The 26,978-nt window shown below is 48.4% G+C and overlaps 10 protein-coding genes across 10 annotated transcripts; 6 read left to right on the top strand and 4 right to left on the bottom strand.

Moving 5' to 3' along the window:
• Positions 1-77: 77 nt before the first annotated feature.
• On the bottom strand, positions 78-1,953 carry LCP9604111_7948 (uncharacterized protein; the record flags this gene model as incomplete). Its single annotated transcript, XM_039076036.1, has 4 exons — positions 78-763; positions 846-1,176; positions 1,226-1,779; positions 1,839-1,953. 4 exons carry the CDS (start codon positions 1,951-1,953, stop codon positions 78-80), a joined length of 1,686 nt encoding a protein of 561 aa, XP_038926127.1.
• A 3,198-nt stretch (positions 1,954-5,151) lies between these two features.
• LCP9604111_7947 (glycosyltransferase) lies at positions 5,152-8,295 on the top strand (the record flags this gene model as incomplete). Its single annotated transcript, XM_039076035.1, has 7 exons — positions 5,152-5,308; positions 5,361-5,988; positions 6,042-6,278; positions 6,338-7,105; positions 7,155-7,824; positions 7,884-8,022; positions 8,093-8,295. 7 exons carry the CDS (start codon positions 5,152-5,154, stop codon positions 8,293-8,295), a joined length of 2,802 nt encoding a protein of 933 aa, XP_038926126.1.
• A 271-nt stretch (positions 8,296-8,566) lies between these two features.
• LCP9604111_7946 (DUF202 domain-containing protein) lies at positions 8,567-9,405 on the bottom strand (the record flags this gene model as incomplete). Its single annotated transcript, XM_039076034.1, has 3 exons — positions 8,567-8,659; positions 8,710-8,993; positions 9,057-9,405. The coding sequence occupies 3 exons, from the start codon at positions 9,403-9,405 to the stop codon at positions 8,567-8,569; spliced, it is 726 nt and encodes a 241-aa protein (XP_038926125.1).
• Positions 9,406-9,760: 355 nt separating this feature from the next.
• LCP9604111_7945 (GFA family protein) lies at positions 9,761-10,398 on the bottom strand (the record flags this gene model as incomplete). The annotated part of the gene is made up of 5 exons (XM_039076033.1): positions 9,761-9,908; positions 9,962-9,987; positions 10,051-10,160; positions 10,216-10,244; positions 10,316-10,398. The coding sequence occupies 5 exons, from the start codon at positions 10,396-10,398 to the stop codon at positions 9,761-9,763; spliced, it is 396 nt and encodes a 131-aa protein (XP_038926124.1).
• Positions 10,399-11,998: 1,600 nt separating this feature from the next.
• LCP9604111_7944 (class I SAM-dependent methyltransferase) lies at positions 11,999-12,948 on the top strand (the record flags this gene model as incomplete). Its single annotated transcript, XM_039076032.1, has 3 exons — positions 11,999-12,043; positions 12,093-12,382; positions 12,447-12,948. 3 exons carry the CDS (start codon positions 11,999-12,001, stop codon positions 12,946-12,948), a joined length of 837 nt encoding a protein of 278 aa, XP_038926123.1.
• A 29-nt stretch (positions 12,949-12,977) lies between these two features.
• pfa4 (putative palmitoyltransferase with autoacylation activity Pfa4) lies at positions 12,978-14,484 on the bottom strand (the record flags this gene model as incomplete). Its single annotated transcript, XM_039076031.1, has 5 exons — positions 12,978-13,384; positions 13,435-13,513; positions 13,577-13,876; positions 13,929-14,100; positions 14,150-14,484. The coding sequence occupies 5 exons, from the start codon at positions 14,482-14,484 to the stop codon at positions 12,978-12,980; spliced, it is 1,293 nt and encodes a 430-aa protein (XP_038926122.1).
• Positions 14,485-15,932: 1,448 nt separating this feature from the next.
• LCP9604111_7942 (putative DNA mismatch repair protein) lies at positions 15,933-18,452 on the top strand (the record flags this gene model as incomplete). Its single annotated transcript, XM_039076030.1, has 3 exons — positions 15,933-16,339; positions 16,398-16,753; positions 16,804-18,452. The coding sequence occupies 3 exons, from the start codon at positions 15,933-15,935 to the stop codon at positions 18,450-18,452; spliced, it is 2,412 nt and encodes an 803-aa protein (XP_038926121.1).
• Positions 18,453-19,060: 608 nt separating this feature from the next.
• On the top strand, positions 19,061-20,050 carry LCP9604111_7941 (uncharacterized protein; the record flags this gene model as incomplete). Its single annotated transcript, XM_039076029.1, has 1 exon — positions 19,061-20,050. One exon carries the CDS (start codon positions 19,061-19,063, stop codon positions 20,048-20,050), a length of 990 nt encoding a protein of 329 aa, XP_038926120.1.
• A 501-nt stretch (positions 20,051-20,551) lies between these two features.
• LCP9604111_7940 (DUF1295 domain protein) lies at positions 20,552-21,646 on the top strand (the record flags this gene model as incomplete). Its single annotated transcript, XM_039076028.1, has 2 exons — positions 20,552-21,255; positions 21,319-21,646. 2 exons carry the CDS (start codon positions 20,552-20,554, stop codon positions 21,644-21,646), a joined length of 1,032 nt encoding a protein of 343 aa, XP_038926119.1.
• Positions 21,647-22,968: 1,322 nt separating this feature from the next.
• Positions 22,969-26,503, top strand: LCP9604111_7939 (CDC5/polo family serine/threonine-protein kinase; the record flags this gene model as incomplete). Its single annotated transcript, XM_039076026.1, has 3 exons — positions 22,969-23,280; positions 23,337-23,779; positions 23,833-26,503. The coding sequence occupies 3 exons, from the start codon at positions 22,969-22,971 to the stop codon at positions 26,501-26,503; spliced, it is 3,426 nt and encodes a 1,141-aa protein (XP_038926118.1).
• Between the last annotated feature and the right edge of the window lie 475 nt (positions 26,504-26,978).

Genomic DNA, 26,978 nt, shown 5'->3' with positions numbered 1-26,978 from the left:
TATATAAGCAACACAAATAAATCAGAAATAAATCAGACACCCACTGCTTCGAGAAACATGGAAGCAAAGTCAGCCATCTAAGTAATTTGCTGGGTACCTTCGAGCCCATCAGACCGTGCGGCAGCATGGGCCCAGATTGTAGCCTCAATCCTCGCACGCTGTGCTATCTCCTCAGTCGAAGTGTTATCCCCAAAGACTGAGTCCATTTCCTCCAAAGTTTTCCCGTTGGTCTCCGGAACGAAGAACCACGTCCAAACAAACGACAGGGTGCAAAACACACAGAAGAACGCATAAGTTCCATACCCAGTGTTTTGCACAAGCGGCGGAGTGATAAGCCCAATGATGAAGTTGTTAAGCCAGTTCGACATTGTGGAGTATGCCATACCCTTAGCACGTAGCGAAGAGGGGAAGATCTCAGCCGGCATAGCCCAAGGGATAGGACCCCAGGTAGCGCCATAGGTAAGCATGAAGAAGCACAAGAAAGCGACGCAAACCCAGCCCTCTGCGGAATGATCAGGCCAGTCCGATTGGAATTGGCTCATCAAGACAGCGATTATGAAATGCGCAAGAACCATGCAGGCAGCACCGCCAAAGAGCAAAGGCCTCCGGCCAAATCTGTCCATTCCCCATAGTGACCAGAAACAGGCTAGCATTTGGCAGATGTTGATGACGCCGGACATGTGGAGTTGCATTTCGTAGTCTAGACCCATTCCGGCGAATAGACTAGGCGAGTAGTAGATGAGAGCGTTGACACCACCGAATTCTGCGAGAAGGATATGGGTTAGCCTCTGTGAGGAGGAAAAGGAGAGAAAGTGGTGGTTAGACCACGACAGACAGATACGCACGTTGGAAAAACATCAGTCCAATACCAACATGGGTACGCTTCCAACACCCTTTGCGGAAACAGTCCAGATAGCTCCAGACATGAAGCATAGCACGGCTGCTGTAACTTCCATCCTGGCACTTTGGGTGTCTCACAACGCTCAATTCTTTGCAGTAAGCAACTTCGGCGCGAATCTCAACCCACTCTCGGATGACGCGCTCGTCAGTAGGGTCGACACCGCGCAACTTGCAGAGAGACTCGAGTGCTTCTTCATCTCGGCCTCGGCCAGCGAGCCAACGAGGTGAATATGGTAGGAATGGAATACCGACGGCGAGGAATACGGCAGGAATCATCTATCGGTGGTTAGGGTAGGGAAAATCATGGTTAACAAAGAAGACATACCTGAATGAGGAAAGGAAGGCGCCACGACCATTCACTCGGAATATATCGTGTACCATAGGTGATGTAGAAAGCAACCACAATAGCAGTAACAATAGAAAGCTCCTGTAGAACAAGCAAAGTACCACGAATCTCCGGGGGCGCGATCTCAGAAATGTAAAGTGGTGCCACCATGGCCAGCATGCCGACACCGATACCTCCAACAAACCGGGCACCTACAAGCATTGAGAAACTCATAGCTCCTGTCTGCAGGGCGGATCCAAAGAGGAAGATTATCACTGCAACCATGATAGACCACTTGCGAGAGATCTTGTCGGCAATCCATCCCTGATTCATTGCTCCGATAAAGGCTCCGAGCTCGATCATGGCAGTGAGGATTCCTTTCTGGAATCCAGCGCCGGGTGCATCGGGACCAACTTCGGGGAATCTTTCGAGAAATTGGTCCATTGTAAGAGTGATTGAGATGACACCTTGGTCGTAGCCGAACATGGCTCCGCCCAGGGTTGCGAAGGCGGCGCATGCTGCCACATACTTGTTTGTGAGGATGCCCTTCAGGCCTGTTTTGCGACGGTAGATTAGTATGTGATGAGTATAGAGACAGTAGGGGAAGCAATACCAGTTTCGCCATATGGTTTTCTTTCTGATCCAAGGGGTGATATGAGAGTAGTAGGGTCCGATTTTATTTCGGATTCAAAATGTTCGCTCTCTGGGGAGTCTTTCTTGTCCGCCATGGTCTTCCTTGAAGCCCGGTAGCTAAGAAGCAGTGATATTTAAAGTGGGTAAGAATGAGGTAGTTGTCCTAAGAAAGGCTCTTAGTATCCAATTGAGAAAGAAACAATGGAGGATATCTTTCAAATATAAGCAAAACTGCGGAATGTGAACCTTGTTTCATTCAACGGTACACCAACCACAGCCACTACAATTACCCCAACTCTTTTGCCCCCTTTAGAGTGAACGTACAATGCATTCGACACTTAGAGTTGGGACTTGACGCCATCGGCCGGGAGAGAATGCGGGGAAGACCCGCTTGGCCATGAATCTCGAGGCTTTTCGCGGGGCCCCGGGATGTCACCAAGTCGGACACCATTTTCCGGCTCGGACACCATTTTCCCATAGCCGGTAAAAAACGCCGCTTTCAGTATCATTGGCGAGGAAGGCACCCCACGAATATCATGACTGTCTAGTTCGGAAGTGATCTGCGGGTGCCAATGAGTTTCCAATCCTTCAGTCAGACGGTGTACAGCGTGAGATAGCAGCGCACCTGAACAACCGTTGTCTAATTGGTTGAACGGTCGGTTGGTTGGGTTTGAATTTGGTAGAGGATGAACATCTCCAGATTTACGATAGATTAAGATCCTGATATCGCATGTTATATTGCAAAGTCGTTTAGCAGGAACTCTTCATTTTGAACCGCCATTCCAGCCATGTATGTTTCAATTTCTGCATAGCTGGTTCTGAATATGTATATCATGTATAAACTTCTCTATCCTTCTAGCTATAACACCAAGATGGGGAAAACCCCTCAAAAAGCCCCCAAAACGAATTCTAAACAGAGTTCCAAAGGGCCCCCATATGATGTCCCTAACGCCTCTCATACCGTAAGCCATATATCAGATCAGAACATAAAATAGGGGCATTGAAGGAGCGAAGGAAAGTGAGGCGGTGAATTTGTGTACTTAACCAATCAAATGCTGGCCATATCCGGTACACCATGCGGTGATCACGGGGTATTTCGGGTCCTACCCCGGGCCAGTCCCGCTTGTCCGATAAACCAGCAAACCTCGGCACCTCCCGCAGGGCTGGGCAACTTGGCTGATTTATGGCGTATGACTTCTCAGCCCATGACGTCCTCACTCCACACTAAGTGCCTCCCTGCCCTCAGTTGATCAACATTTGAACATAGATATAGGTGTGCTGCGCCAAAATAATCTTTTCTATACACAGGAGTCATCAAGACGCAAACCCGGCAGATCCACCTATAAGCTACGAAGTCCATCACAAGGCAAGTTATATGGGATTTTCGACTGTGTGGCTTGCGAAGGAGTCGGCTCATGAGCCCGAACTTCTTTTTGCCAAGGTCAGCACGGCTATTGCGTCGGTTTATGATACCAGCCGAAAACTAATACGTCTCGTTAGAATGGCGCGAGCTGAAAAACCGCAGGTATTAAGCATACATCGCAAGCCATAACCATGATACAGACTGCACATCAGCATACTAAACTACATCATCAGTGCTTTGAGATCGTAAGCTTCTAATGTCAACTAGGACATGCCCATAACTACATGCAGCCCTAGAAGATCCATGGGATCATGTAGTTCTATTTCAGACTGTATAGAATATATGATATGATTTGATTGATTCATAAACCATTCAAAGCAATGGCTAAAGGGCCACGGGTTGCTTCTCCTAGCAGGCTCCCATTATTTGAGCCTATGGCCTAATATGAGTCCAAAAGGTTCAGGTGCTACCGCTATGCCTCAGATCTTAATCTTCCTATATCGCAGTCAAGGTTCGGAGTTTAGAGATAAAATACACCTAAGAATGGCCAATAGAGTGCTCTGTTCATTATCTAAAGCTACCTCAGGATGGTGTGCTATAGCCAATATCATTCAGGTCCTCCAATGTTGGAGAAAGGAACCCACCCACGGGTGGCGGTCCTGGGGCCCCGGAGCCGGGGGTGGATCCAGATGAGTCATCGGATCTTGGCCTGGAGTCTGGACTGCCCCTACATAGGAAAGTTAAGCGCTCCCATCCCCAGTTCTTAAATTCAACATGTTTTACCAAAGCAACCTTCTCTATGCCCAGGAGCTGTCAATATATGTCCTGAGGGGAGACCAACCTGTCACCCTTGGAGACACCTAAGAATCTCAGCGGCTGAACATCGTACTTGCAATGAACGGTTGAATCCACCCGAGAAGAGCTTTTCGATGTTCATAAGCATCGAACCGCTCATCCGCTTCGATGGTACGCCTTAGACAAAGGATGCTGACCAGCCGGTCAAGGCAACAGAATGGATCGACTGGATCGACGAGGATGTGGAAGATATTCGGCTTGATATCGGAGAAAATTTCCGATGATAAGCCAATACAAGATCTTCCCGTTAATTCCGCTCGAAAATTGCGAGATTTCGAAGTTTAAACGCAAGTTTGCAGATAATATGCTCGATCCAGAGCGTCGACCTCTATTACAAGTAGCTCAAGGATCCAGCTCATCCTACCGAGCGCATTACTACAGACACAGCTTGAAGTGTGCAACCTATAATGTCTCAGACAATCTTTGGCACGAAATAGAAAACATGGATAGCAATGATCTTCGACCTCGGTCGATAACCTGCACAAGAGAATGTCCAACAAGAGGGCTGCATATAAAGATGACTAATCCATAGGGATCCCGAGGTCCAAATTGATCCCGAGCTCGGGATCCGCAGTGGAATTATCCGGGAAGGCCTGAGACTCGGGACTGCGGCACTCTGATTACCGTCACTTGACATTTTCAAGATTTTGACCGGGCTCACCGGCCTTTCATGACTTCCAAGAGAAAATTGCTCTATTTCTATATCATGACTATAAGTTAACGGATCAAGTCGTACGGATTGAAAAAAAAATGTTATAGCATTGGGTATTAGCAGCAAGATAAGTTATGCATAACATTAAGATGTATAAAACTCGTATTACAAACTATACTGCTGGCATAATCCGAACTGACGCACCGGCGGTAATAGACTGCGGACCCTTCTGACATCATCAGAGTAGAGCTGATCATATTCTTTTTTAATGTCTTTGATCCCGCACAATGTGACCAATTCTAAACAATTCTAATATGAACATACTCATTACTATTTATAATTTAGTGTAACATACACTGATCCCCCCTGCCAATTTTGAACTGTGTCACTCTAGTTGGCCACATCGTCGATCTCCCGCGAAGAATGGACTCGGCATCAACAACTTTGAGGCCCAGATCCAGTCGCCATGGGTCAATCCGATCGGAGGACTGGCCTGGGGAGGTCAGCGTTCCGATCTCCCCACACCGCGAACGGAAGCATGTCAGTGGAGAGGGGCGAAATGCCGGGGTCAAAGTCTTGAGTTCGTGATCAAGTGAAGCAATACAAACCGTCGCTAACGGTAATGCTGGTAGACGATGGAAGGGTTGATATCAAAATCAACGAGCATATGCCACAACTAGCAGGGCTATTACATCGCATCCAAACGACAACTCGGCCACCAGATCTAGAGGGCAAACCGACCCCTGAACCAATACCGAAGGATAAGGGCAAAGACTTCCCACTGAAGCTGAACATCGTCATACAAGTTATCGGATCTCGGGGTGATATCCAGCCGTTCATTGCGCTGGGGAAGGAGTTGAAGGCATGTGGACACCGCGTACGTCTGGCAACACACCTCTATTTCCGGGATTTTGTACTTGAGGGCGGCTTGGAGTTCTTCAGCATCGGTGGAGACCCCGAACAACTGATGGCATTCATGGTCGAGAACCCATCCTTACTCCCCGCATTCAGCACGATTCGCAGTGGTGCCATACAAAAACGCCGGCGCGAAATGAAGGACATTATATACGGCTGTTGGAGGTCATGTATTGAAACAGGCGACGGCACAGATATGCATCAAATCAAAGAGGATCTCTGGAGTGACACTGTGGATTATCGTCGGAGGCCGTTTGTTGCCGATGCAATAATCGCCAATCCGCCCAGTTTGGGCCATGTTCATTGCGCACAGCGGCTGGGAATTCCACTTCATCTGATGTTTACGTGAGTCTACTTCCAGGCGTGAAATTGAGGGATACCTAATAAAATTCTTATAGAATGCCCTGGTCGCCTACACAGTCGTTTCCACATCCTTTAGCCGTTCTCCACCCGCAGGATTGCAAGCCAACAGTCGCAAACCTCGTGTCTTATTCCGTTGTGGATATGCTGATTTGGGAAGGATTGGGAGATCTTGTGAACTCGTGGCGGAAGAAGTGCCTCGCACTCGATCCGTTAGATTCGATCACGGCGCCGAGTTTGCCCCAGCGTCTCGGCGTTCCGTTCTCATATCTGTGGTATGGGTTGACCCGAAATTGGCAGATTTGGACCATTCACTAATTATAGTTTGCTTTAGGTCGCCGGCATTGTTGCCAAAGCCAGCCGACTGGGGTGATCAAATAGATATTTGCGGATTTTGTGTGCTACCTAGAAAGTCAAACTACCAACCCCCAAAAGAGATCGAAGATTTCCTCAAAGCAGGGCCCACTCCACTCTACGTTGGATTCGGCTCAATTGTGGTTCAAGACCAAGTCAAGCTAACTCGAATCGTGTTCGAAGCGATAAACCTTTCAGGGCAACGTGCAATCATTTCAAAAGGCTGGGGAAACCTCGGAATCGACGATGCCGACGTGCCAGATAATATCCTCATTGTCGGCAGCATACCACATGACTGGTTATTCCAGCACGTATCATGCGTCATCCATCATGGCGGTGCAGGTACCACTGCCGCAGGGCTTGCGCTTGGACGTCCGACGATCATCGTTCCCTTCTTTGGAGATCAACAATTCTGGGGAGGAATCGTGGCGATGGCTGGGGCCGGGCCGATGCCTGTCCCGTACAAGCAACTCACAGTTGAGAAGTTGACCGATGCAATTAAGACAGCATTGCTACCTTCAACTCAAGCGAAGGCTCAAGAAATTGCGGATAAGATGCGGACAGAGTCCGGTGTGCGGGATGGAGTACGCAGCTTTCATCGTCATCTTAACTTGAAGACTTTACAATGCGCAATATGTCCTACTCGTCCTGCTGTGTGGCACATTAAGCAAACTTCCATTGGGCTGAGTGCCTTTGCTGCAGCAGTACTGGTTGAAATGGGGGCTATCAAACCCGAGGATGTCGCTTTGTAGGTTGGCCTTTGCCAAAATATTTCACACCACTAATCAACTGTCCAGGAACCGAGCAGAGGAATATGACACATACCGTAATCCTGTCGGCCCAATTAGCGCAGGAGCTCAGGTGCTAGTTGGAGCGATTGCGAACTTCGTGACTGGGATCGGTGAGGTCCCTTATGACATCGTTGTGGATTTTGTCGAGGCCGGTCGTGCAATAGGTCATACTCGTGATCGCAGTGGTTCCTCAAGGTTTTCATTTGGCAAATCCCGCAAAAGTCATGATTCAAGCCTGGATAGTGATGACGATGAGTATCATGAACCTGCCGAGTATCATGGGCCTGCCGAGTGCCATGATGGACTTGGATCAAATGGTAATGATTTGATGAACCTCGACACGAACGACAGCGAGAAGGACCACATAAGACACAACAGAATGAACCATGAGTTACCAGCTAGTGCCGTGGGCCAAAAACAAGGCATACCGATTGACCAGAAGAAACTATTGAGTTATATAGAGACACCCCATGGGCAGGGTGTTATCTACGAAATACGTACTCACGGTAGTCGAATGTCGAAAAAGTTACTAAAAAGCATACTCTGGCTCCCGACAGACTTGACTCTCAGCTTGTCCAAAGGATTTCACAATGCGCCGATGTTGTACCACGACCGAATGGTGAAAGATATGCCCAAGGTTATGGGCTTCCGTAGTGGACTCGCGGCAGCTGGAACGGTATGTCACTCATCCTCGATGGGAAAAAAAAATATCATGTCTGACCCTTGACCTTCTAGGAACTTCGAGATGGATTTTATTACGGTATCACGGGTCTGGTCACCCAGCCTCAGATTGGCGCCAAGCAACAAGGAGCGAAAGGAATGATCAAGGGAATCGGGAAAGGGATTGGGGGTGTTATCTTCAAGCCACCAGCAGGTATGTTAACGCTATGCATCACCCAACGGCTATTTCGCCGCGGGAATCTCATTCTGACTCAACATTCTAGGTCTCTGGGGACTCTTTGGATATCCCTTGGTTGGAATTCGCAGACAACTTCAAAAGTCGCTAGGCAAGAACGTGGAGCTTTCTATTATGGCATCTCGGATAGCGCAAGGCATTGAAGACATGCGGACATCGACCGCTGACGACCGGGCAGAGGTTGCTAGAAAATGGCATATTCTTGAAGAGGAGCTTCATGCCTCTTACTAACGACGTCTTCCGAACAACGACACTTCTCATCAACGACCTCTCATGTATATGATGAAGCGAAGGATTGCATCCATACGGAGTACATATATGCATAATCTTACATACTAATTAATCAACTCCACATTTATGAACTAATGAATCATGTAAGTATTTCAAAGTGCCTCTCCGCTACATAGCCTTAAATCAATAGAATTATATTTACATAGTCTAGATATGAGGCTGATGATTGCCAAGACAAGATTCATAAAAACTTACATATCTCCGTGATCACTCAGCTGGCTAATATTCGTCGAAAAAATATAGACGGGTGAACGTCGACCTCGACTATAATAGCAACGGAAACAACCAACACCGTTATAGTGATCTAGCCAATGTCAGTTACATCTTCAACCGAAAAGCATTTGCACCACTCACACAACCCAGTAATACCCCCACAGAATTCATGTCCCAGCCTCCAGCATAGACCCTACCCCTAGCAATAGCATTCTGCTGCCTCCAGAATCGATACGCCCCAACCAAAGCCACGATAATAGCCACACAGTGACACGCGACCGACAGGGGTGTACCGACCTGACCAAACCCAAGACGGTCCGCCAACTCCTCCGCCGCCTGCAGACGGAACAGCTGTGCAATTAGCACGCCTTGTTGGGCAACGGTAAGGGAGGTCCGCAGATAAGCGAGGAATGTTCTCTCCAAGGCTTGGATGCAGAGTTAGAATTATGCAGATCGGCAAGTCGGGGTCGCAGTCGCAAAATACGCACCGAAATAATCCCGACTGCTCTTATGCGCCACTGTTAGAGTAATATTATGCGTCCAAAACCGGGTGAGCTTGCCCCAAGCCCCCTTTCGAGCTTGCCGGCGACGCTCGGCATCGGCACGTGACGCGAGAGCGCGTGCCGTAGTGCGACGCGTCACAACGTGATATTCATCGCCGGAAGAAGCAGACGGCGTTGAGTAGTCCAGCTCGTTGTCCTCACGTGTCTGGATCCGCTGGAGCTCGAGCGCTTCGCGGGGATCCGGGATGTTGTCGTTGACGCGCGGTCGGGTGTTCCGCAAAATGGCACCGGACGGTCGCCTAGGACCGGACGTTTGAGCAGGGACTTTTGTCATATTATTATACGTAGTCTTAGCCCGGAGAGAGCAGCATGGCTACGGCGTGGTGCGCTTTTGCCGTTGTCTTGAGAGATGGGAGGTTGAAATAAATTATCCCGTCCCCACATTTAAACCGTTATGCTTTAAGTCATCTACATACGTCTGCTCAAACACTATATCACCAAGGTACTCCGTACTCTGTAGAAGCTATACTATAGGTGGAAACGAATATAAATGCGACAGGAATTTTATGCTTAAAAATGGACCAATAACAGGCTTTCTGAGAATTGCGCCATCGCATAGGACAATGTTTATATTCATTTTTTTGTACATTTTCTCAAACCACCATGTCGATCCTACCTTCGTGTTGATATCAGGCCTCGATTTCTCCCTGCTTGAGATTCACCCAGTCGTACTGCTTATTGGTAAACACCTCAAGTGCAGGAGTGGAGACAATGTCAAACAAGGGGCCCTTGAGGAAGACTACTCCAGGGGCCTTGGGGGTTTTGGTGAACACTGGGCTGCAATAGGTGTTAGCTATAGTTATCACTGGACTTGAATTTGTATTCCATACCTGCCGCAGCTGGAACAAAAATGACGCTATTTCGAGGTTAGTTTTTTGTTCGAACAAACAATAGTACTTCGAGATGGACAACGATTTACCTTCACAACATTGCCACTATCGGAATTCTTGTCCTCGTAGATCTTCAAAGCCCCATTGGGATCCTCAACGGTCAAGTCATCTTCATTGACAATGTAGTTGACAGAGAAGGCTAAGATAGTTGTAAGCAATGTACACTCCACAGCTGCCTTGACGAATGTACTTACGACCACCACCTGCTTGCTTGCAGTTATTGCTACATTGCAGAATCATTTTAGTACATGACCATCAAGACAAATGATTGTAAGTTCAAGAATGATTTCATACCAGTGACAAATAGCTGAGGTCTCGGGTTGCTCGGGAAGAGTGACGCGAATGCTCTCGCAATTGCAATGGCCGTGGTAAGACATGGTGTCTGATTGATTGGAAGAGGTGGGGTTTTGTATATTTCAATATGCAGCTTGTTAGATCAGACATCCTGATATATATACTACTTTGCAGAAGTCAGGGGGGATTTCGCCCAGTGAATTAGTGGAGCTCAAGGGAATTGTTTCGCCATTGCCATTTCCGTGTACCCACTAGGTGCCCAATATGATTGCAGTTTTAAGTCTGGACTGGACTTTTGTTGTTTGAGCATTTCAGGAGAGAAAGGGGTATGGGTCGTAGTTAGTTGTAAGGGCAAGCAGTGATGTCTTGTAATCCTGACATGTAAGTAGGTATAGATCCTTACATGTGATGTGCCCGGACACTATATCAATTGGTTTGGCTAGTATAAATCGTACAGCCCGTATAAGCTGCGTAGTTTGAATATAACTGTCAGTCTCTAATAAGAAGTTATTCGAAAAGAAAAAAGGTCTAGACCTTCCATACGTAGTAGGTCTGTGCATCCCATGCAGGCGTACGGACGATCAAGTATACATACGGAGTAACTCTGTTATTAGATAGTAGCTCACCGCTATAGATCACCACCTTATCGGAGTGCTTTCGCCCAAGTTCCAGGATTTATATCGTTGTATGTACAATTATCAAAGGGCTCTGGTATTCGTTCTTCGTAGAATTACACCATAATTATGATTAATTACCGGATGAATTTATCTAATTTAATACTCTCTATCTAGCATAAAAACCCAATTTTCAATTGGAATATCATTATTGGTAGTAGTGGTGGAAGCCATTTGAGTTACTGTGATCCCCCCTGTCATGTCACCATTACGGGCCCATGCGGTCCCGTTGCGGACCATCCTACACACTAGTTAGTTAGTGGGGGTTTCCAGAGCAGGATGACTAGGCGGTCATGTGATGGATAGTTAGAAAAGCACTCCCGAGGCATAGATAGCAACGCAAACACCTTTCCACCTTTCCATTCTCAGTAGTCATCCCATAGTCTTCTCATCTCTTAGACCCCTACGTTTCGCCCGAGAAGGGGACGTAACGTGTTGTTGATATCCTGATCTTTTCAGATTCAGTCGAGAAATACCGAAAACACCTCAAGCAAGTGTTATCACTCCTCTAGGAACAGCAACTATACGCCTCGCCTACTAAATGTCCGCGCCACAGAAGAACTGGAGTACCGCAGGATGGTCCGCACGGGACCGCACGGGCCGTGATGGTCACATGACAGGGCACGTGCTCGTACATGATCACATTACAGTGTCCAGGTGGAAGAGCTCTGATTATACAGTTGGGGGTGGATCTAAATGCCTGGCAATATTATCCAATGAGAGAGTTATGTTCTGATGGTACACTTATGTAGTCGCCCGTACTGGCGGCCAAGTATATCTCCGGTCCGATATCGGCCTCGTTATCCTACCTTGAATAACTGCCCACTCTACAGAGAAAACATATAAGAGAGCCCATCAAACCTTTCGATAACCAGGAAAGAATTTACTAGGAACAACTCTTGAAATATTCTCACGTCTTGATTGACTATCATTTCCATTGTTCCTGACTGATATTCCACGCCAAGACTACGACTTCCCCACTTCTCCATATTTGCACCTGTCATATACCATGGCGTCCAATACGGAGGGTCCTAAAGACCACTGGTCGGCCGAAGTATGTATTCCTCCCGGCGATACGTGTGAATCATAATTAACAAGCCTAGGCATACTCTGCCTCTGCATCCTTCGTGCACTCCGCGAAAATCACCGGAAAACTCCTCACCTCTCTAGACCCCAAGCCAACAGACAAGGTGCTTGATGTCGGTTGCGGCGATGGAAAATTCACTGCAAACTTCCTCCCCGCCATAGAATCCGTCTTGGGCATTGACTCATCTGCGTCTATGATCGAGTCTGCCAACAAAGACTACGCAAGCCCCAAGGCCAGCTTCCGCGTTGTGGATTGCCGGTACCTGGAGAAAGAAGCCTCCATTGTCAATGGATCATGGGATAAAGTGTATGTCTTTAATTATAATACATGGTCCACCATGCATGGAACTCGACCTCTAACAACCAGACAGGATCTCCAACGCAGCCCTCCACTGGATCTTACGTGATGAGTCGACGCGCATGTCAACTCTCCGCGCAATCTATGGCTGTCTGAAGCCTGGCGGCACATATGTATTCGAAATGGGCGGACATGGCAATGTGGCCGAGGTTAAGACGGCCCTTGTCTGCGCACTGGTGCAGCAGGGTATCCCTGTCAAACAAGCAAATGAGACAAGCCCTTGGTTCTTCCCATCTGATACCTGGATGAGAAATGCTCTTGAAGAGATCGGTTTCAAGGTCGAGAACGTCGAGCTAGAGTACCGCCCAACAAAACTCACCACTGACGCCAAGGGCGGTCTGGAGGGATGGGTTAGACTGATGGGAGCCCAGTTCTTGGACGTGCTCCCCGAGGAAAAGCAGGATGCTGCAGTGCGCCAGGTTTGCGATGTGCTCCAGGACGTGATAACTCGTGGTGAAGATGGGAGCCAATGGCTGGGATATGTGCGACTCAGGGGTATTGCGAAAAAGATCTAATGATACAGATGATTTTTGTCGGAAATGGTTCAATTAGCAGATTGCTGCCGCTTCCGTCGCTCAATGAGAACACCAAGAGGGATGTCTTCCTCATCATAGAATTCTGCTTCCTCGTCCACCCCAAAGTCGCGTAGTCGTTCTCCTTCGGCGTTTCGCCAAGACTCTTCGCCCTCTTCTGAATAACCCCCGGAGTCAGTTCCGGACTCATCGCTATCACTTTCAGCGTAGGCACCTTTTTTGTACCGGTCGTGAAATGGCTTGCGACGCTGTACACCCGGACTTTGGAATCGCTTCATGTCTTCCTGTTTACGACGATTGAAGGCATCAATCTCGTCCTGAATACTTGCGTATGCAGGCATACTAATGTTATCCGACCTTGTACTAACCGGCACCGGGATTCGATCTGGGTCTGGAGGTGGCCATGATACACCAGGATCTAAAAAAGATCAGTAATTGAAAACCCACAATACTGACTCAACCACTCACCCTCAAAGTCATTGGTCTCGAATTCCCAGCCGGACCGGCGATCAGGTGATGCGGCCAGTGGCCAGAACCAGCTTATGACCTAAAAAGACATTAGCTTACGTGTTTGCGTGTCAATATTTGGACCATGAACAGGCATACTCACATTCGCGCTCCCGCCCATACTTTGCTTGATATTGGCCCAGATCCCAATGTCGTATGGATATTCCTGCTTTTTTATGTGAACTCGAATTCCTCCAGGGCCCTCAAGATACCCGCCCAGCACACGGGCTCGACGGACAAGAGTAGCATGCCTCTCGATTTCCCAAGTTTCAATGGTGGTAGTGTTAGATCCAATTGCCCATAAACTCCTAAGCAGGAGAACAAAGAGGGCGAAAGTCGTGAAACTATTTACTACCAGCAGTATGAACAAGTGGATGAGCTGCCCCAACGTGGGGCCGAGATACTATTCAACATTAGCCGCATGAATGATGAAAAGAAGTACCAGAGTTACTTACGCTTGGCAGATGACTGTTCTTCCATACAAATGATGCACGCTGCCAGAGAAGAGTTTCCAGATAGGACATGCCAACAGTCGCATAGAATAGAAAGCGCATGAAATGCGGGATGGTAAAATGTGAGACGCAGTTCGAGGTCCAGGGGCAATGATGATCCATTTTAGGAATGCATCTAGAAGAAGATCAGCAAAATCCTCCACATCAAGCATTCCTTATCTAACCTTTTACAGGTCTTGCAGTGGTGAGCGCGGGGCGGTTTGTAAGCTTCACATCTGCGACACCATCGCTGGCGACTAGCGAGTGCTTCACCTTCTTGCTCTTTGGGTTTCGGTCGCTCTTCAGCCTTAGGAAGTCGACCGGGATCTACAAAGCAGGTTCGATAATAGCATATCCAGATGCACAGAGCGAAGATATTGATGTTCCAAATTTCGTCCCTCTTGAGAGGCGCAGACTCGAAATGCAGAAACAAGTACTGTGATGTGTAGGCGAGGAAGGCGATTAGAACACTGACGGCGGGAATTGCGAGCTTAGTGATTGAAAAGTCCTCGCCCAACATTTCGGCGTCTTCAGCCGTTTGAGTGAGCAAGGCTAAGAAGCTGCAGAGGCATAAAGTTGGACGTTGTTTATTGAGGCTGTGACTATGATGACTAATGAGGCTGTATGTGCCTTCCTATTGGATGTTATTGCCAGGCAGAACTTTAGTCATCCACCATTCCTTCGAAGGTTGTTGTATGCATCTAAGGTTGCATGTTTTAGATAAAATTGCTTCAACTTGGCTGTCATATTCAAAGTCATAAGGGTAAGAACCCTATGACATAGCTTACCACTCATTTGGGCCGTTGAATCACTGACGCCACGTCTTAATTCAAGTTTAATAATCCGCTGTGTTGTTGCTGAACGACTTGTGTCACTCGTGAAGGTATTACTTGCTGTAGCTGCAATTTTCGACTCTAGCGTCATGCACGCATTGTGGATGATGCTCGTATGAACGGAAAGTGAAAGGATCTCAAGAAGGAATAAAGCTCGTGTTGGACCATGTTATAAGATATGATTTCCATCCTTTGCTTCGGCGAAGTCATCTCTAACATAGAGGATGTTATCCACAGCACTTCGCCTCAAGATATGAGACCGTCACTCACACACCAGGAATGATTTTCTTCTTCGAGTATGGTAGTCCGTCTCCTGTCTCTTGCATATGCCTCTGTCGAGTAATTGTAACAGTGGACTGATCACAGAAGTCTGAAAGGCGAGACGAGTAAAACTTTGATGAATTTGCCTATTGTGCCTCGTCGATGATTGTCGCAGAACACCCGCTCTAGAGTAGGCACTATGGGCGATGAAATCCACCCGGGAATTGTTGGAGTTCGAGTATCATGCTGGCCGGCATTGATATAAAGTGATCGAGTTATTATCGTTCTCCGTTTGAAGCCCAGGATGAAGAGAATCAAAAGGTACGATGAAAAGGACTAGACGGGTACAAACTCGGAACCCTAAAACCTCCATGTTCGAAGCTTGAAAGAGTGAGGTAAGATATAGCGACCGGTGGACAACAAAACAGTTTCATTGAGCAGGCCTTCGTCATTGAGAACCACATGACCCAGCAGTCTTTTGAGAGGTCTCGTAGACGGCAGGAAAAGGCAGGAAAAGGCCTAATTTTAAGATCATTCTTGATTATTTAGCAATAATCAAATCCATGAGCTTCAGGAATGGAATATGCTTTGCGCGATAGGGAAGAGACAGTAACGCAGAAGTGCAGTAAAACACTATTGGCACAGTCCTAGACAAGGAGAGTATGTTGGCCTGAATAATAAGGCATTAGCATAACGTGACCCAGGATGCCAAGACAATATCATCCTCCCATCCTCCTTCGCCGAGTCCACGTTCATCAACTATAAGCCATTGAAATCGTTCGCATGTATTTCTGGCCTTCGGTCACCTGGATGAGACAATTTGTGCTTTTGGAGATGAACAACTAATACCAACAACTAATACCAAGCGTGCAGGATGACAATTGAGGCTCTTCCCCAGAAGACAATCCGGGCGATTGGCTCCACATCTGCCATATCGGATCCCTGCTCTGTTGTCAAGGAACTTGTAGACAATGCCTTGGATGCTTCTGCCACGTCATTACAGGTTGAAATTTCCCAAAATACCGTGGATGTCATACAACTCAAGGACAATGGCCACGGAATCTCTCCAGAGGACCAGCAAAATGTCTGCAAACGAGCCTTTACCAGCAAGATCCAAAGTTTAGATGATCTCAAAAACGTCGGGGGTTCATCATTGGGATTTCGTGGTGAAGCACTTGCCAGTGTCGCAGAGATGTCTGGGCTTGTCACTGTCACCACTCGAGTTGAGTCCGAAGTTGCCGGACGATGTTTGAAGTATGGAAGAAACGGAGAGCTTACTGGGTATGTCGACCTCGCCAGATTTTTTGGCCTCTGTGCCACTACTAAACTTGCATCGCAGAACACAACGGACATCACATCCTGTGGGCACAACTGTTCGTATCGCAGAATTTCTCAAGCATATACCTGTCCGCAGGCAGACTATCTTGAAGGGTGCTGCAAAAAGTCTTACGAAGATCAAGAAACTTCTCCAGGCCTACGCTATAGCTCAACCGTTGAAGAGGTTCTCATTCAAAGTCCTCAAGACAAAAGGTGAAAATAGCAATTGGGTCTACGTGCCGAGCGCAGACGCGTCGCTCTCGGACGCAGTTCTAAAGATAGCTGGCACGGAAGTTTTTTCTTCCTGTGTCTTGAAAGAAAAATCAGATCAGACAGGATATGAAGCTGCGGCTTTTCTTCCGAAAAATATACAATTGGGTAAGCTCATCTTGTTGAATATCCATTGATGTGGTTACCAACCAAATCAGATACGGCGAAGATCAACAATGCAGGCCAATTCATCAGTGTAGATGGCCGCCCTCTGTCTAACAGCAGGGGTGTTGCCCACGAGATTGTCAAAAATTTCAAGCAGCATCTCCGTGTCGTCTTAAAGGAGTCCAGCGATCCTTTTCTCTGTTTACAAATTCGCTGTCCCCGAGGGACGTACGACGTCAATATCGAGCCAGGGAAAGACAACATCCTGTTTGAAGACCAAGATATAGTCTTGGCCTTGGTAGAGAATATGTTTCGCGACCATTACGGAACGGAGACGAGAAATTCCACCCAAGGGAAAGAGAATTCCTGCAAACCGAATGAGAGCTCAGGAGGATTCGAACTTTTGCTGGCTAGGAAGCCAGCAGAGCTTGCCGCACACCCTGGTGATCCTGACAACCCCTTTAGTTTAGCTACACCCTGCACGCCTCTCTCACAGAATCCGCAAGCCCTTTCGCCCCCGGTTCCTTCCAGCACTGTCAGAAGTAAGCAACCCAGCTTCGTCAATCCGTGGTCTGTGTCCAGAATAAATGCTTCGTTTCAAACACCGCGTCGCGGAAACAATTACCTCAATCAAACAAGCCCCGTGGATCTATCTAGCGGTAGCCTGCAGGAGCCAATCCAAAGAGAGGGTGAACCGCGAGTTGTCCAGCATTCGCCCAACTCAGCCCCGATAAGTCCTCTTACTTCAAGACTTGCATCTGGGTCGCCAGTGAAGCGCCGCCGCCAGCATCCACAAGAATCGACCGAGTGCTCCCCTGAAACTAATCGTATTTCGAGCGCCCGACGCGCTCAGAGGGAACGTGATCGAGACCGGTATGGGAACGGCGCTCTAGACACTTGGTTTCAGAGAACAACACAAGTCTCGCTGCAGAAAAGCCCTACTGAGGAAGCACCAACTCAAGAACCAGACTCACCGCTTTCTTTTCTTACCCAGCAACGATTCGGATTGCCCACGAACAATTTGCCAGATATTATGCATATCGATGGGCAGAACGATGGTTGTTCGGACAGTCCAGATCTGGAGAAAGCACTAGACTTCGAAAGGAGGAAGAAGGAAGCTATTCAGAACAGTCGGATGCGCGTCAGCGATAACGAGAAAACATCGAGTTCGCAGTCTGCTCCAGAATTTCATTCGCCTCATAAAAGTCGGTATCTTGCCGCAAAAGCTGCGTTAACTTCGTCGCAAGCTTCGGTCAGCGAGCCGGTCTCTGCGACAACGCTTTCCCCTCGTGATCCACGAGCATACCTCATTCGTCAGGCAAGGGATCATTCTACCGACGAAACTTTCACAAAGGACGGAAAGGCAAAGAGACTACCCACCAACCGACTTCCCTTCGAACGTATACCTGATGGCTCCGACCTTCATGATCTCGGTTTAACGCTCTCGGTCGACTTATCTTCCGGCTCGAACTTGTTCAAGTGCAATATATCAGAAAATCTATATACTGAGAATGACAACGAAACTACAGCATTCTCGACACCTGATCTTGAAACATGCGTGCCGTTCTGGAATGAACAGTTGATGCTTCTCATGAAGCAGAAATACAAAAACATGGATCAATCAAAGCCTTTGAATATGCACATTGATCTTGCCACCATTATTTCTCCGCATGTGCAAATAGCCCAAAGCAATTCAGGCTAGCTATACCTACCCACTGAATACCTCTTCCAAGGTCTTTTCTGACCGCCATACTCGAATACTTACTCCTAATATGTCTCATATTATCTACATCTTTAAAGATTACCTTATATTCTATAGATGGAATATCAGACCGTCATCATTCTGGGGTGTTTAGGGAAGGAGTGCTTATGTTGAAAAAAATGCCTAATGACCATTAAGTATTGGAGAAGAGAAATGCTACCGACACGCGGAAATTGCTACCGTCACGTTGAGATCTACCTAAAATAGTATGGCGGGTAACGTGTCGGTAGCAATTTTCGCGTGTCGGTAGTATTTCTCAAGTATTGGCTCCTACAAAACTGTCTGTTAACTATTCTATGGTAATTAATATTCAGAGAGCGGATCAGAGTTCTTATATTCTCACCGCCTTGATTCCGTAATCTGCGAATATATCAAGCTTTACAAGCGCATTATCCCATCGCAGCTCTTGAACATTGGCATTGCATCTCATCGTATATCTTCTTGCCATGAGATTCCGCACTTTCATCTGTGTGGTATCTTTCATCGTTCTGGTAGCGCTTCCAGTGCATCGATACCGAACATCCATTATCAATGCTAGCCCCCTCATCATGACAACGCTCAGCTCGGAAAAAGCACGTCTCCAGAAAGTGGCGGACCTTATGCTTGAGATATACGAGGAACTTTCCAGAATGCGCTATATTCAACGCGCGGGAATTAGGCGCGGGCCACACAACCTAACCCACCTGGAGGCTGCCTATGACGAGCTCGACCTGGACTCATCAATAAAATATCTCTACAGCATCCTACCATATATTGATCCGCTTGCTGCGGGGAAAGACTCATTCTCTCGAATCGGCGAGTTTACCGATTTCAGGGATATCGAGCAAGCCGAACGAAGCCGCGACCCATTTTATGGGGATCCCTCGGATCCGAATTTCGAGGATGAAAATGGCCCGTATATCCAGCCCTGGGTCACACCATTGACCAGCCTGGGTAATCATGGCAGCGTCATGTTATATGATGCACGCCGACATGTCATTTGGATTATTGATCAGGAGAGCTGGGACACGACCGATCCCGCTCTTGAAGGTCATCCGACGAAAGAACCGCAGTCGTTGAATCGGAATAGCTTTGAGCATATTCCGCACAGAAATGCTGAGGCGGCTCTTCGGGATATTTTGCGATCGTATCGCTCTTTAGAATGGATTCCAGGTAGTGGGGAGAACACCGGGCTGGAATGGGATGGGTCCATTCTTTCGTTAAGGGAGATGTACCTTGAAAATGGGTGGCCTGATGCGTTTAATGGAGATGCATTTGAGGTGGCGCAAGCGAGGTCATTTTGTGTATATATACTGCAGGAAGATACAGATCATAGGCTAGAAGGAGAAAACCTGGTGCACGCGGAAATGGCATGCTTGCGGGGAAAGCTTGAGGATGCGCGCGCCGAAGTGGACGATTGGAAAACAAGGACTCAAAACGAAGAGGACCCAGAGGAGCTCGAAGAACTAAAAAAGATGCTTATAGTATCTGAAGGAACTGTCGCTATTTATCAGAGAGCAGTCAAAGCAGCAGAAGCGGGTACAGGTTCTCAAGGTTAAATCGGTAATGTGGTTCATGGGCATCGATGTACATAGGCAAATCCAATACACTTAAAGATTCATCTCTGGAAAGAATCAAGGACTGGTGGATGTCTTAAGATCAGGCAAACCATAAAATCCGTTCATGTACCTCAACCGCAGCGATATATCAAGCCAATTCCAGTTCGAAATACTTCTACTAGACCGCACATGGTACAAATTCCCGTGGCCTCCGCCCGTGGTCAGATAGCTTATTGAAATTGTGACTGTCCAGCGCTTGTCATGGTTTTTGCCGAAGAATGCTTCGAGACGATGTCCATTATAGTTGCTCAACTCTAGTTAGAGTGTTTGCATTGTTTGTAACCCAATTTGGGGCCCCACGTGTTTTACTGGGCCGTGCGGAAGTCTAACTCCGTTTGGCCATTACATAATCTTGACATCAACATCTGAGCAGCACAACTAAGTCACAATACATTGATTAACCTTGTAGCCAACCCTCCAGTATTCCAGATCGTGTCCCAAATGGCATTTTTCATTCCCCCCTCTGTCCTAGAGAACCAGGCCCCTAGCGCTCTCCAATCCCCATCCTTCAGAAACAACATCACACCCGGCGACGTAGGAATCCTAAAATCAACCCTCCTACCGTCATTCAGTCTGTATTATAGCCTCTCACTCGCAACATACCTTGCAGCCGAAGTAACAGACAGAGTCGAACTCAAAGACTGGCTCTGGCCCTCCGCCCAAGTCCTCAATGCCTGGTGGACCGCCATCGGGCACCCGATTTTAAAACACAAGATCTCATTCAGAGAAGCTTGTGAGGCTCTACCATGGTCGGAAAGGGTTCTGCTAAGCTGCGTTACTATCTGGGGCGTGAGACTCTTTGCTCGGATTGCGTGCCGGTCATTGTCCCGCGGGACAGATGATGCGCGGTACGACGCAGCCAAAAAAGAGCGGAACTTTTGGAGACGTGGGTTTATGAGGGTATTTTTCCCGGAGGCTGTTATATTGAGTGTGATCTCTTTGCCGTTCACGGTCCCGTTCACTATGGGTGGAGCTACGCTCCCGATAGGCAATGACGGGGTGAATGTTGTTCGGGCACTTGGTGTTGGACTTTTTGCTGCTGGGTTTGCGTTGGAGGCTATGGCAGATACGCAGCTTGCACTGCATCGACGAGAACGGACGGATTTGTGTCGACATGGGGTTTGGAGTTTGGTGCGGCATCCGAAGTAAGTTTTCGTGATATGTATATCACCCTTTGCGTTCGATGACATGGACTGATGCTTGTCTAGTTATCTTGGAGACACTTTGGTCCATTTCTCCTTTGCCCTACTCAACATGGCTGGTCCATTTAATCCAGTTGTCATACTAGGACCTGTGACGAACTACCTATTCCTTCGATATGTGGGTGGCGATAAGGAAATTGAGGCTAGCCAGGAAGAGCGCTATCGGTCTCAGGATTCAGATAAGTATAGGCAGCTGCAACAGTGGCAGGAAGAGAAAAATAGTTTCTGGCCAAATTTGCGGGACTTGGCGAATCCATGGACATTGGCCGTTGTTGGTAGCGGTTTCATTGGCGTGGTGGCCGAGGAATGGCTGAGAGGGGTTTATGATATATAATGACGACATGCTAGTAAGACATGTACCTAGATGGCTGGGTTGTGGAGACTAAACATCAGGATTTGATCCACATATCAACATTATTGCTGAATTGCCTATCTATCCATACCGAAATCTGTGGGCAGTGAGATGATTTTAACTATATTTAGTCATAAACCAGCCCGTTGGGATAGTGGGCTTCCCCTTTTTGGTTGTTGTCTATCCACTTTAGTAAAAGCTGAACTCTAGACCTGCATATTCTCAAACCGTTTCCATGGGACCTGGCCGCTGCATAGGCTGCGAGTTTTTACATAGATACTCTGTACAACTTACATACTAGGTAAGATTAAGCTTAAGCTTTTGAGAAGGTTTATGTACGATCTCCCGCTGTACAGTCATATTTCATTAGTATTCCAGGGTTTGCACCCCGGTATGTACATGGGAAGGCCCGAGACCCGCTTTTCCTCTGCCAATAGAAAACTTCATACTATACTACGCGCATCATCGCGCACGCGTGCCCTGCGCGGGGTGTAGGAATAGATCGGCGGTGTGGAAAGAGCGGTCAATGCCAGAAGTACTGGGGCAAATTCTCATGAAATGCCACTGGAGTCAGGCTTGTTGATAATTTAGTATAGAGAATATGTATACAACAGTAAGATATACTCTGGAAGCTAAGGATAAACCCCATTTCGATCAACTTCAAGAGAACTATAGCCGCAACCTTAAGAGCCAATAAAAGTGCAAGGATAATATGTACAGTACTTCGTGGTCGTAAAGTTAAATTCGCGGCTGAGATTTATGTACTTCATTTCTTATTGTCAACCCTAATATAAAGCCCTAGAAACACATCGAGATTGAAGCCAAACAGTTTCTTGCTAAATCGAATATCTTCATATTTTTAGACAAATCTACACATGTCCACTATGTGGGTATGTGTCTACCGAAGACAATGCGCTGGCAACGGGGCTCACGTGACCACACCACACGGGCCAACGGCCAGTGTTTATTGTTTACCGCGTTGAGCAAACTGTTATGGTCCGACTATTTATTCACCATCCTTCCCCAACCCTCGATTGAGGTGTCGTTATTTGTTTTCCAAGCTTTGTACATTTCTGTTTCTTTAGCGCTTTGCATTTTGGTAAGTTCTATCTGTGTTCAGCTCTCCACTGAGGTCTAACTTGGTCGTTGCAGGGATACCAATATTGCCCGAACTTGATACCCTTTTGCAGACCGTCACATGGTCACTGTTTAATGATCTTTATGCGCGATACCCCTTCCGTTACACGCGTTCAGCTGGTGATATTCTCCTATTTCGCCTGTCATAACAAGAAGACCTTCCAATCATGGAGGCCCTCTCCCCGCGCACGACGAACCAGATGATCAAGCCGAAGGTGGCGATTGATCGCAAACCGTTCGATAAAAATGCCCCGCCTCCGAGTAACAAGCAGAAGCTTGCAACGTCCAAAAGCTACGCCGATCCGCCACCGTCGATAGTCTCAGAGCCGGAAGATGGCGGTGAGCGATACTCGATAGGCGCATTCTTAGGGAAAGGCGGTTTCGCTGTTTGTTATGAGGGTACATTGGCTCGAAATGGCCGGGTGTATGCCATGAAGGTCGTCAAGTCAGCGATGTCTCAAAAAAAGATGGAGGAGAAGGTACGAGCCTCTGGATACGGACCAAGCATTTGACAGTGCCTAAACTTTTGTCGCAGTTTCGAACCGAACTCCAGATTCATTCTAAAATGCGTCATCCTTTTATCGTCCAGTTCTACCGTGCATTCGCTTTCGGATCCAGCACCTATGTCGTCCTGGAGTTATGTCCCAATGGCTCGGTGATGGACATGTTTCGGAAACGACGCTGTTTCAGCTTGCCAGAAGTGCGCCGGTATATGATTCAGCTTTGCGCAGCGGTGAAATACCTACACAAACGCTTCGTCGCTCATCGTGACCTGAAGATGGGAAATCTGTTCCTCGATCACAACATGAACATCAAGGTTGGGGATTTTGGTCTGGCGGCTATGATCATGTCCGACAAGGATGCCAAGCGACGGAACACGCTATGCGGCACACCCAACTATATCGCCCCCGAAGTTTTGGACAAGAGCAAAGGCGGGCATACACAGAAAGTTGATATTTGGTCCGTGGGCGTAATATGGTAAGAACACCGCGATATTACTAGGAAGTCGTTGAACTAATGTTCGCATTTAGCTTTGCCATGCTCGCAGGATACTTACCCTTTCAATCCAAAACCCAAGATGAAGTTTACAAAAAAGTCCAGAATCTGACTTACGTCTGGCCTAATGAATCAGAGTCCAGCAACTACATCCCCGAGGAAGCAAAAGATCTAGTCAGTCGTTGCTTGAACCTGGTGGACGAGGAGCGACCAGACCCAGACGATATTGTTGAGCACCCATTCTTTAACATGTATGAGGGTTGCATTCCTCGTCAACTAGACCCCTCGTGCCGATTCAATAAGCCACTATGGCTCAGGGACGCTTCACCTCAAGGCGATTCTGTGGTACATGGGTACGGCTTGGACTCGGATGAGAAGCTCCGCGCGTACGTGTACCAGGTGGACGACCCCGCTCAGCGATATCATTCCTGCAAAGCGGCCTTCTACTCACTCTGCGGCGTGGGACGCAAGCCTGACGGGACGGCTCGGAAATCCGTTGGCAGAAATTGCGCAAAGTCGGCCTTTTCTGAGTGTGATGTGGAGGACTCCAGAGGTCTGCGACCCGTAATACCCTTGTCGCCGGATTATGTTTACCGATGGCCCCAAGACCTGGATGGAGACTGGTGTGTTTTGGAGACGTCCCGAAAGGTAATGCGCCCTGAGGAGTCGATGCTTAAAAGCAGCACTATGTCCAATCGGAGTATTTCTGCTCGTCCCAACCCTATGGCAGCGTCACGGACCAATGCCGCTCTCGTCGCTGCTCAACATCGCCGAATGGAAGGACAAAGCCATGCCGCAACGCTACGACAGCAAGCTCGAGTGCCACCTATCTCTCCTCGGAGGGCACCTGTGGTCCCCGATCCTGCTGTTCTGTCCTCCAGGCCATATCGAGATAGTCCAAAAGCCGAGCCAAAACCTCTGCCCGCTGTGGAAGTGCCAATTGGAGGGCTCGCAGAGCGTCCTATCCGGACACGAAGGATGGCATCCGCTACCCAAGCAGCGACAGCGACAGCAACGCTGCGTAGCAAGGACAAGGATATTGCTCCACGATTAGCCAAATCCACAAGCATGCCATCAGGCTTGACTGTAGGCAAAACACGCTCTCAGTCTCGCAGATTGGCAGCTGCTGACCAGGAGCTGATGCAGCCTTCTATTTCAACCAGAGAACGACAACCAACCGCTAGGCTGGAGGAGCGAAACGTGATCGCCAATCAGAAATCCCTACGGTCTATATCCAAAGCAGATCTGAACACTACTGCTGGACGAGGCGACAGAGGGAGAGCCAGCCCATCTTCACTGGCACAGTCGAAGTTTTCTGAATCTAATGGACATGGTCGATCAAACTCCAATGGTACCGCTCGGTCTGACGGCAAGACGGCTGGCACTAGAGCCCGCTCTAGCTTGGGGCTCAGTCCTATATTTCACACAGCAGATGTCTGCAAGCTTCTACCCAGGACTTCGTTGACCGATGTCAACACCGACTTGCGTCTCATGCTGACCAACCTGGTCGACCACGCACCAAGTAGACGCAGAGGGGGAGCACGAAAACAGCCCCATGCCTATGTCATCAAATGGGTCGACTATACCAACCGTTATGGTATTGGGTATGTTCTAGATGATGGCAGCGTTGGATGTGTTTTCAAGGCAGAAAACGGGCAGCCGGCAACGAGTGTCGTGCTTCGAGATGGCGAGAGACATATCCGCCGAAAAGCCCGTAGCGTCGTGGATGGCAAGCAAAAGCCAATTTACTATTCCGAGGCTGATCAATTAGTTCCTCGCACTGGAACCTCGGTTGAATTTTATGAGAACTGTGACGATGATCTGCTAGGATGCCGCGGCATCCGACGAGCTTTGATATCGCCCTCACTGTTCGATGTCAAAAGCTCGAAGGCAATGAGAGTTCGTTCCAACACAGGAACCGAGATTGAACGAGCCGATGCAGAGAAAATCAAGAGGATGAAACTTGTGGATCAGTTCGGTAAATACATGATCGGAGCCCTTGGTCGACATGGCGACGAGGGGATTATGGATGAAGATCTACCTCAACACAACAGTGCCCAGTTTGTCAAGTTCTACCAGCGCTTGGGCAATGTCGGCATCTGGGGTTTTGGGGATGGTGCCTTCCAGTTCAACTTCCCCGACCACACAAAGCTAGTGATCTCGCCGGGCCGCACCCGTAGCTCATCCCCCTGGGTCGACTTCTACCATCTCTCGGCCTCCGCCGCTCGATACTTCGCCGCAAAAGGCAAGATGCACCCAGCAGGATTCGACACTCGGGCTGTGGCCTCCGACGAGGCTGCTACGTTCCTCAGCATTGCGGGCGGAGATTCCATCAATTCGACCGAAGACCGCATCCGGGACATCCTTGATGCGAACGCCTTCGTGCAGAAAATCACCTTCATCAAAGATACCCTCAGAGTTTGGATTGAATTCGGGCGACTTGGGGGTCGTGCGCCCTCGGTTGACCCCGCTTCTGCTGATGAATCCGTACCCGACGAAGCATTCTGGCAAGGAACACAGGAGCGTTCGCAGCCCAATAGCTCCGGAACGAAGTTTGTCTGGGTGACTGTTGGAGCACCAGATGGCGATGGTCGCTACCGCTCTATGATGATCAAAGATAATAACCGGGTGACAAAGCCTGCCGGGATGGAATATGACAAAGAAATGCAGCTACTCAAAGACCGGCTACGTGCACTTGGTCGTTGATCCAATCTCTTTACTCCTTCTGCTATTTACCATGGCTACTTTACGATGTCACGACCATTCGTTGTTGTTTCTGTGATGTGATCCTTTATGTTTATTCTTGTGGGATGTGATCACGAATGTTTGAAGTTCAGCTTCCAGGTTGTCGATATCGTTGTATAACAGCGTTTTTTTCTTTTTCGGCTACTTGCAGAAATGTACATGTCTTGCACTGTCTCGTATCACTGCCCATGTGGCGTCCGTCCTTTCTAATCCGTATGTTTAAACCCGCTTGCTCCTCGGGATCTTGCGTATTGTATAGTTTCCTTATTGAAGCTTTCCCGCGCATCTAGCCGTAAAAGAGCCCCGGCAACGTCACATTCGCGGGGGCGGGCGCGGGGGGGGGGGGGGGGGGGGGGGGGGGGGGGGGGGGGGGGTGGGGGGGGGGGGGGGGGGGGGGGGGGGGGGGGGGGGGGGGGGGGGCGGGGGTGGGGGGGGG

This window comes from Penicillium roqueforti (assembly GCF_015533775.1).
Source record: "Penicillium roqueforti strain LCP96 04111 chromosome Unknown scaffold_27, whole genome shotgun sequence".
In the NCBI taxonomy this organism is placed as follows: Eukaryota; Fungi; Ascomycota; class Eurotiomycetes; order Eurotiales; family Aspergillaceae; genus Penicillium; species Penicillium roqueforti.
This window is presented reverse-complemented; position numbering and strand designations above follow the sequence as displayed.